We start from the raw sequence: 10658 nt of genomic DNA, 5'->3' as shown, positions 1-10658 counted from the left end.
TACTCTTATCTTAGGTGACTGGCGGTTTGCTGGTACGTGCAATGTTCCTTAGAGTGTGGCAAATAAAACATCAATTTAGTTTCCTTTTTCAAATTCCATGTAAATGGAAATGAAGGTTTGAGGCAGGTACATTACATCCCATAATATGTAGCTTCACAACAAAGGAAGCATAAAATCTCAAGTCCTTGGCTAGTTTAGGGGTTTAAAGTGCAGACTGATGGCTTGAAGGTTTGTTTGGATTCCTTTTCAGTCTAAATAATGTTTTATAAGAGACGCTTCTCTTTTTTTAAGCTGTCAAAATTAGGCTTGGGGAAAGTGCATACTCCTTTTCATATCTCATCCTCACACATTTCTAGAAACATTAGATAAACTTTTAAGTATTGAGAAAACATGAGATTTTTTTTTTTTAAGTCTTGATTCTTTGATACCCTTGGACAACTAAAATATTGACTAGGATCAAATATGAGGTTGAGGGAGCATGTTATGTCCATACAGCAAATAGATAACAAGTATCTCTTAAGAGTGTTGCTAGTTTTATAATCTTCTTTATAGTCCAGATAAACTGTGGATATGACCTTCATTTGAATCTGAAGCATGTTGCAAGTCAGCACAGAGAACAAATGTAAACATTTAGAATTTTTTAAAGAAAAATTGCCACGTTTGCAAGTTATTGCTTTGAAGTTTTTTTGTTTTTAAATAATGCTCTATGTAGAATCAAATCTTTTTTTTCTTTTTTTTAAAAAATTAATTAGTTAATTTATTTATTTTTGACTGCATTGGGTCTTCCTTGCTGCACTCGGGCATTCTTTAGTTGCGTCAAGTGGGGGCTACTCTTCGTCACGGTGCGCAGGCTTCTCACTGCGGTGGCTTCTCTTGTTGCGGAGCACGGGCTCTAGGCATGCGGGCTTCAGTAGTTGTGGCACGTGGGCTCAGTAGTTGTGGCTCGCAGGCTCTAGAGCGCAGGCTCAGTAGTTGTGGTGCACGGGCTTAGTTGCTCCGCGGCATATGGGATCCTCCCAGACCAGGGCTCGAACCCATGTCCCCTGCATTGGCAGGCGGATTCTTAACCACTGCGCCACCAGGGAAGCCCCTAGAATCAAATCTTGAAAAAAATAAAGAAGGCAAATGGAAGGAACATCAGTAAGGGTATAATAAAAAATAAAAGAACATCAACTGTTTGTCCTTACCAAAGGCAAGTGGATCTGAGTCTAATAAGCAATGCTCTCCAGTCAATGAAAATGAAATGGCATAAATCACGACCTAGGTGTGGAAAGAAAACACAAAGGAGAATAAGGAGACTTTACAAGAAAGATCTCATTCTTTAATATATTTACCTTGTTTCTACTTTCTCCAAAGAGAACAACCAAGGAGTTTCTTCAGCATCTTAGGGCATGGCTGGCATGGGAAGCAGCAATCCCCATGTAGGCAGAACACAAGGAGGCTGTGGGGTTTCCTCAAATAACCTAAAGCAGAAGCCAACAGTGGTCATGTCCCTCCTCTCCCCTCTTTCTCTTCCCTCTTCCTCAATCCCTCTTCCCCAATTCTGTGGACAATAGAATTTTTATAACTGAAATTTGATGGTATCCTTGACCTGCTTGAATTTCTTAATGGTTTGCGATTGCTCTTCAGATAAAATTTAAAATCCTACAAATTTCTGCATGATCTGGCACTCACCTCTCCAGCTTCATTTTCTACCTTTCTCTGCCTTCCCCACTGAGTTTCAAACTCAATGACCTGCTTGCTGTTTGTCAAATAAACCAAGCTCTGTGATCCTTCAGAGTTATCACTGTTTCCGTCTGTGTGGGAAAGTCGTCATTACCACCCCCAGCCCTCCCCAGGCTACCACTGCCAGCTACTCCCTCCTCAACCTTCAAGTCTCAGCTTTAGCGGCTCGCCAGCCTAGGTTAGACTACATATCATTATTATTATTATTATTTTAATTAATTTATTTATTTTTGGCTGCATGGGGTCTTAGTTGTGGCACGCAGGATCTTTCATTGCGGGGCACAGGCTCTTCATTGCGGCGCGCAGGCTTCTCTCCAGTTGTGGTGCACAGGCTCCAGAGCGCGTGGGCTCTGTAGTTGTGGTACGTGGGCTTACTTGCCCCACAGCATGTGGGATCTTAGTTCCAAGACCAGGGATTGAACTGTCATCCCCTGCATTGCAAGATGGATTCTTAACCAATGGACCACAAGGGAAGTCCCTAGGCTACATATTATTACAGTATCCTATACTTTGCCTTTACACATACTACTTGTATAAGTGAAACTACTCAAACCAATAGTAATTTTAATAGAAACATGATGAATTATTTATTGTCTATCTTTTTTTTTTTTTTTTTTAATGTTCTGGCCGCACAGCACAGCATGTGGGATCTTAGTTCCCCAACCAGGGATTGAACCTGTGCCCCCTGCACTGGAAGCACAGAGTCTTAACCACTGGACCGCCAGGGAAGTCCCTATTGTCTCTGTCTCACTAGATTTTAAGCTCCGTGAGGGCAGGGATTGTGCCTATCTTGTTTATTACTGAATTCTACATACCTGACACTGTGTCTGACTCAGAGTTGGTGCTTAATCAATATCTCTGAAATGAATGAGGCTCTGTTGTAGTTATGAGAGGGCACAGTGGGAAACCTTGTCATTGAGTGTTCACCTTGAACCAGGTGAACATGGTTTTTGCTTCATCTAAAAGTTCAAATCTAAATCACCTAAGAAAGTGAATAATGTAGATTTTACTGAATGCTTTCGGGGGAGCTGAAGAAGAGAATGACATCACATACCACACAGCAAGGTTTTATTGAACATTCCTATTAGACTTTTCTATTCTTCCCCTCAAAGTTCCTTTTTAGTGTGTTGTCTTCCCCTTTACCTTTCAAGAACCCTGTCCAGCTTTACAGACTCAGCCTTCACCACTCTGATTTCACCAAGCCAACAGAGATCTTTCTCTATTCCTTTTCTAATGTGGAAAATTATAGCCTTCATCCTTCTATAAGCTTGCAAGAACTGACATAAATACCACAAACTGGGTGGTTTAAAGAACAGAAATTTATTGTCTCACAGTTCTAGAGGCTAGAACTCCAAGATCAAGGTATGGGTAGGACTGGTTCCTTCTCAGGGCTGTGATGGGGACTCTGTTCCATGGATTTCGCTTCTGGTGGTTTGCTGGCTATTTTTGACATTCCTTGCCTTGTAGAAGCATTACCCTAATCTCAGCTTTCACCTTCACATGGCGTTCTCCCGGTGTGCATCTCCATCCAAATTTCCCTTTTTATGAGGACTCAAGTCATATTGAATTGGGGTCCACCCTAAATGGACTCATCTTAACTACATTTGCAGTGACCCTATTTCCAAATAAGGTCACATTCTGAGCTATTGAGAGTAGAACTTCTACATATTAATTCTCAGAGGACACAATTCAACTTATAACAAGCCTCCTGCTCCTCATCCCTCTCTATAAGAAAAAACTCTGTTTTTGACTCTATCTTCCCTATAAAAGGGGTTGGAGGGAATTACAGGTGAGGGGAATTGTTTATAGTGAATATATTTTATCTGTCCAAAATAATTTCCTCTTACAAGTGACTGCAAAACTAAGAAATTAGTCAATCTTTTCTGTGGATTTATCTTCCAAAAATATAGATCAGGTGACATCATTCTCTTGCTCAAAGGCTGAGGGTAGACAATATCTTATCTCTCTTGGTGGCCACTGCATCTCTAGTACCTGGATCATGGCTAGTTACATATTAGGTACTTATAGATATTTGTTGAATGCAATTGAAAAACTTTAATGGCTGCTTTTCACTTGCAGAACAAAGACCAAATTCATCAGCCTAGCCCACAGCAATTTGACTGCAACTTATCTTTCTAGCTTATCCTACCATTCCATGCCTTACAATTATATACCTTCAGCCATAAAAACCATTCTACAGGGCCTCTCTGAGTACACTCTTCACTTTCATGCCCATTCTTTAACTCAACCTTTTCCCTTTGCTTGGAATGTGTTTCTACCTCCTAGCTATCCAGCCTTTAAGGCCCAGCTCAGACTGTCTCCACCTCTTCTGATGATAAGCCTTTTTCCTCTAGGTAGAATTGATCTCTTTTTCAGATAGCCTCATAGTACTTTGTATTCTTTTCACAGTAGAACTCATGGTAGAATTATTTTGAATTGTGTCTATCTCCCAAGTAGATTAAAATTTTTATAAGACCAAGGATATGTCCTATTCATGTTGTTATCACTCACAAAGTCAGGCACACCTCTCTGTACTATAGGTATCACCCAGCACAATTTTAATTAGTGAGTTTTAAAATTAAATGCAATTGATTTTGGACTTCTTCCCCTAGATTAGCTTTTTCTTTTTCTTTTTTTTTTTCCAGTACAAGGACTCCTTTGTAATCATACTTTTGGGATTTTTCTGAAAAACTGTATAATGACAAAAAAGCTACGATAAATTTAATAGTATTTAAAAATAAATTTGTGTTCTACTTACCACCAAAGCATCTACAGACATAGGGAAAAAATGGATGTTCATCTGTTACCAGACATATTATAATGTTTGGTGCATATGTGGATTTGTGAAAAGTCACTGGCTTACAAATTGCAAACAGTTTTCTAGAAAATAAGGGCCCATTGCAGATTTTTGATTGGGTAATGACAAAGGAAAGTTAAAACACATAAAAATGAGATTACTTTTTTTCAAAATATTCTGCCTTGCATTCATACCTTTATTCATTCAATGAATATTTGTTCAGTTCTAGTTATGTGCTAGACAACATCCAAGGTGTTGGCATACAAGAGGGACCAAGGTGGTGTCAGTGGAGGTGATGAGAAGTGGTTGGATACTGGACATATTGTGAAAGTAGAGCCAACAGGATTTACAGACAGATTAGATGTAGTGTGTATGAAAGAAAAGAGTCAAGGATGATTCCAAGGTTTCTGACTGGAGCAATTGGAAGAAAGGGGTTTGAGGATAGGGGGTAATCAGGATTTTGCTTTTGGACATATTAAATTTGAGATGATTATGAGTCAAGAGAAGATATCTTTAGACATATGCTAATGTGGGTACCTGTTCAATGAGGATAAACACAATTAGAGGCCTGCTAGAGCTGGTGCATACCAGCTCATGAGAGCTGATTGTAATATTTTCAGGAATTTTGTAAGCCAATTGTTAGACGTTAACAAGCTGTTATTCAAAATTAAGCTATGTAAGTATAGGTGTATTAGTTAAATTATACCAGAACAAAAGTAATACATATTTTAAAACCCATCACTTCCTAATCATTTTACTATTATCTATAATGATGAGGTTAATTCTCTTGTATCTGTTCAGTAAAAATACTATAGAATGGTGCATATCTCTTCCCAACTCTGGGTTCAGTGGCATCACATTGGTAGCTTGAAACTGACTATGATACAATGATCAGCAAATGCCACCAAGCAGGGCTTTTTCTCCCTGGAAAACTTATTGTTAAATCACACTTCCCAGTACACCACTGAAAAATCCTCATGAAAGCAAATTGTCTCTTCACCCTCCTATATCCTTAGGTCATCATCATCATCACATTTGTTCTTACCTTTTCCGCTATATAAGTGAAAACAAACAAATAAATCAAGAAGGTGAACAGTAAATAAAAGGTGAGGGAAAAATAAAGTGTTGATGAATAGCTAGCACAGGATACCCAAAACAAGAAAGGTCTTAAAAAATAGCCTAAGTTGTGGTACATCTATGTCTTTTAACACTTTATCTTCTTTTTTTTAAAAATGAGCCAGCTCTATACTGATATGGAACAATCTATATCTTATAAGATATAAAAAGTGGACAAAGCAAACTGCACAAAAAAATTTCAGTATGGCACCTTTTATGCAGAACAAAACAAAACAAAAATACAGGTACATGCTTGCTTATGCACTGAGTATTTCTGAAAAATATACAGGAAACTGGTACCATTCATTGCTTCAGAGGAGGGGAACTTGGTGACCAGGATATAGGGGTGGGAGAGAAACATTCTGTTCCCTAGATATCCTTTTGTTCCCTTTGAATTTACTAACACGTGTATGCATTTCTTATTCGAATCAAACACACATGCCTTTTTTTTAAAAAAGTGCATAAGTGGTTTTAAGAACATGATGTACAAATAACCTTCAACCTAGGGTGGGTGGGAGGAGAAGCAAAGCTCTTCCACTTTAACTTTGTACCAATTTTGTCTCTTTTAAACCAATTATATTTCTTTATAAATGTCATTAACATTTATAAGGAAATCTTCTGTGATATGCAGCTTCTAAATATAAAAGATTTTTGGTTAACAATTGCAACCTATAAACTTCAGGTTATGTTAATCTCCAGGCATGTTTAAGAAACTGTATGTGTTAGAATATTTGTTATACAAAATTACATTTATTCACTTAAAGTAGTAAATACGTTTGTCTTAGTAATTTGAATTTATTTAACCTACTTGTGGTAATTAATACATTGACTATGACCTCACTGCTTTTATTATAATGATTCTTTCCATTATTTAAATAGGAAAAGCTCCTTTGTTGATCCAAAAATGTAGCAGATTCTGAGTCTAGGCTTTTCTCCTCAGTTGAGCAAGGAAATAAAGCAGTGCTCATAGCAGACTCATTATCAAAAACACAATTGAAAAACTTGGGCTTTCAAATAGATTGGTGCCATGGTCCTGGACACAAGTCTGAACAGAGGGTGGTGGAATAGATTGCTTTAGCCCTAAAACTGGAGTGTGCTGATATAACAAGTGAAGAGGACTCAGGAAACGTCTTTTGGTTTTCAGTGGAAGTTGCCTGTCTTTGCTGCTATTCCAATTTGAGTGTCCAACTGCGGTATTCACTGAATTATGTACCCTAAAAATGCACACGTTCACGTGTATTGGGTAAGGATCCAAAGTTTAGAAGCAGTGTTAGCAAAAGCAGTGTTTTTCAATGAAATGAGGCAGATCAAACTGAGAAGCAGTCATATCAGGCTGTGCCAGAGAAACTCTTCTTTTCCTGAGTGTTTTCTTCCCCCCTTTTCCTATATGAATTCAGGATTGATCAACCAAAAATCAGGTCTGAATAGGAAGTCTTAGAAGACTCCTGTGTCTGTCAGGTTGAGGCAGGAAGAGAGAATCCATGCCCGGTCCCTGGCCAGAGAGTTTGATCAGAACCTTCACACAGGATAGGACTCCTATCAGTGGTGTTGCAGGGGTAAGGGAATAAGCAAGCAATGGCACCTAGACAAGTAAAAATAGGAAGACCTTACTTTCCTTAGAGAAGAACGAGAGCAAGAAATAGAGTTTCTGGACTCAAAGGGAACTGGAAATGTATAGATTGGGCCGCCCTGCTTCTCCTGGATGGTCATGGAGGGAAGCAGCGACTACCAGAGAGTTGGTGCTGAAACAGGGAGCGAGCAGGGAACCCGTACCCCACATCTCTTTCCTCCCATCCTCTGCTTTTTTCTCATTGACCTGGCCAGACCTAGAGGGAAACCAGCCCCCACGGGGGCATTCTGTAGGGCTCAGCCTTCGAGGACACAGAGCAGGAGAGAAGAGGATGGAGAATGGGTGGGAGTGGAAGTGCAAAAAGAATAATCAGCATACTTAGTGTTGCCTGCCTTAAAATCCTCCGGGCAAATTCCAAGATGGAGCAAAAAGTGTATGTGTTTCTCTTGACAGGTAAGCTATTAGTAACCTTTGTCTGTCCAAACCCCAACTAGCTTTGGGTGATTATGGGAACCCTATATGAATTGAAGTAGAGTTTTAAGGGAAGATTCTCTCATTATATATGCATATGCATCATTGCCTTAGTACGTTGTATATCATATTTTGAGATATATAATTAATATTCTAGATAAACAAGAAAGTGTTTGCATAAATTCTCAAGTCCCTCTCCCCAAAGGAATCGAATGATCAAATTAAAATCTTTAAAAAAAAAAAAGCACACACCCAACTGTAACTAAAGAATAAGAATCTGAGTTAAGATTGGAGGATTTTACGAAAGATCAAGATCGTATAAAGGAGAAAAGACATAGTTAACTCTTTCCTTCTTTCACATTCTGAAAGGGAAAGCTGCAATTTTAAAACCGTAATTCGTGAAAAACAATTTAATTTAATTTAAATAAAGAAAACTAGCATTCAGATGGTAGAGTCTAATTTTCCACTGAATTTCTAAGTGGAAAATAAAGCATATTTATTTGTGGAGTGAAAATTTTTCTTAAGGAATAATTTGCTCTAATCAGAAAGAATGAGTGTGCATAAATATATTTGCCAAAAAAGTTGCAAGCTTTTCATTTCCAAGATGAAGTATAATAAGCAACACTAAAATATGACTACAGATTAAACTCTTGTATACTGATAATTCTCTTTTCTAGCATCACTTTACACCCAAAAGGGGAAAAAATTAACTTCTGTGCTGATAGAAATTGGCAGCACATCAATAAAAACATGTGATAACATAATTATTTGCCTTAAGACTGTTTGACTGTGTTAGCAGCCAGGTGGAACCAAAATTATTCTCTCTTTGGGTAAAGTTTTTATATGAATTTATTAATTATTGTTCTTTTAATTTTATCTTAAATGTTTTCAGTGAAAAGTAGGATATGATAAGACTGGGATTTTTATCATTTACCAAGTCTAGAATTTTCTTAGTAATGTTAAAAGAAACTTGCATTGGTAAATTAAGTCTTTTTTTCCCATAGAATTCTGACTCCATTTCTCACCATCTCTATGGCAATAAAACTGGGATGAAAGTATGGAGTATTATTAATTCATGAAAAGATTTCTACTGAAGCTAAAATGACTAAATTTTCTAGAGTTATAATTTCAATACTTGGTTTATATTTACCACCATCAAAACTGATATTTAAGGGCATAGAAATCTAGAGTAAATATGAGTACACAACTAGAATGTGTTAAGATGTAATAATGTGTATCTTTTAAAATCGATTCTTGTAAAACTAAAACAATTTTATTTTATTTACTTTTTAATTTTATTTATTTTATTTATTTATTTTTGGTTGTGCCGGGTCTTAGTTGTGACTCGTGGGCTCCTTAGTTGTGGCATGCATGTGGGATCTAGTTCCCTGACCAGGGATCGAACCCGAGTCCCCTGCATTGGGAGGCAGATTCTTTTTTTTTTAAATAAATTTATTTATTTATTTATTTATTTATGGCTGCGTTGGGTCTTTGTTGCTGCGTGCAGGCTTTCTCTAGTTGCGGCAAGCGGGGGCTACTCTTTGTTGCAGTGTGCAGGCTTCTAATTGCAGTGGCTTCTCTTGTTGTGGAGCACAGGCTCTAGGCACACGGGCTCAGTTGCTCCGTGGCATGTGGGATCTTCCAGGACCAGGGCTCGAACCCTTGTCTCCTGCATTGGCAGGCGGATTCTTAACCACTGCGCCACCAGGGAAGTCCCTGGGAGGCAGAGTCTTAACCACTGCACCACCAGGGAAGTCCCTAAAACAATTTTAAAAGTAAGCAAAACTATGAAATTCTTCCATTTAAATTATCTTGGAAGTTATTTTTTAAAAAAACCAGCTTCATTGAGATAAAATTCATATACCATACAATTCATTTATTTAAAGTGTACAATTCAGTGGTGTTTATATATTCACGGAGTTTTGCAGTCATCACCACAATCAATTTTAGCACATGTTCAATCCTTCAAAAAAAATCCTGTACCCACTAGCAGTCACCCCCTCGCCCTCCCAATTTATGTCCCATTCCCCCAGTCCTGGACGACCACTAATCCTTCTGTCTCTATATATTTATCTATTCTGGACATCTTGGCTAATTTTTTTTTTTTTTTTTTTTTACAGGGACAAGAAAGTAGGGTTTATTGGTGGGCATGGGTAGGGAGGGGGCAGCGCCAAGGCTCCCACAAGTGCAGGGCCCGCCATTTGTCCAAGGGGTTACGATTAGGGATGTACTTGACCCCACAGCCATCTGGGATGAGCCGCTTTTCTGCCACCATGTTTTCAAATTCATCTGCAATAAACTTAGTAAATCCCCACTTCTTGGAGATGTGGATCTTCTGGCGGCCAGGGAACGTGAACTTGGCCCTGCGGGGGGCCTCAATCACATGCTCCTTGATCTGCAGCTTGGTGCGGATGGACATTATGACCTGGCCAATGTGGACCCTGGCCACTGTGCCCTGGGGCTTTCCAAAGGCACCACGCATACCTGTCTGGAGCCTAGATTGGGGACAGCATGCCAGTCGTTAATGTCCACTGGAAAGGGCTGTCTCCAAGGTCCCTTAGGGCAACCCATACAGGCAACAGGCTGCATACGCTACCGAGGAGGCTGCTGTCTGCAGCCACTGCGCACCGGGCCCCCACAGGGAGAAGAGCACAGTCGGCTTAACTGTATCTTGGCTAATTTTTAAAGGTGCAATATTTCTCTGACAAATTCTGGATTTTATATTGATTTATTATATATAGATATAAATTTGTTTCTGTTTTCTTTCTAATTAATTATTGGAACTTTGTGTTAATTTAATACTGAGGTCATATATAAGATTTTTGAAATAATTATAGTTGATTCCCAACTATAAATAAATGATACCTGTGGGTTTTTGTTGAGGTGTAATTCTGGCCCATAAAATGGAAAGCACTTCAGGAGAATTTTAAACAGATTAAAAAATCAGTAAATCAAATAAAACAACTTTAAAGTGTTGAT

At 38.5% G+C, this 10658-nt stretch overlaps 1 protein-coding gene and 1 non-coding gene across 2 annotated transcripts; both read right to left on the bottom strand.

Annotated features, from left to right (window-relative positions):
• Positions 1-9787: 9787 nt before the first annotated feature.
• On the bottom strand, positions 9788-10172 carry LOC133089682 (large ribosomal subunit protein uL16-like). The gene has a single exon (XM_061187779.1). It carries the CDS (start codon positions 10159-10161, stop codon positions 9817-9819), a length of 345 nt encoding a protein of 114 aa, XP_061043762.1. The 5' UTR covers positions 10162-10172; the 3' UTR covers positions 9788-9816.
• A 46-nt stretch (positions 10173-10218) lies between these two features.
• On the bottom strand, positions 10219-10349 carry LOC133091606 (small nucleolar RNA SNORA70). Its single transcript, XR_009700940.1, has one exon. It is a non-coding gene; the product is annotated as a small nucleolar RNA SNORA70 (small nucleolar RNA).
• Between the last annotated feature and the right edge of the window lie 309 nt (positions 10350-10658).

Source organism: Eubalaena glacialis, chromosome 4 (assembly GCF_028564815.1).
Source record: "Eubalaena glacialis isolate mEubGla1 chromosome 4, mEubGla1.1.hap2.+ XY, whole genome shotgun sequence".
NCBI lineage: Eukaryota > Metazoa > Chordata > Mammalia > Artiodactyla > Balaenidae > Eubalaena > Eubalaena glacialis.
The sequence above is the reverse complement of the archived record's forward strand: the minus strand, read 5'-3'. Positions and strand labels throughout refer to the sequence as shown.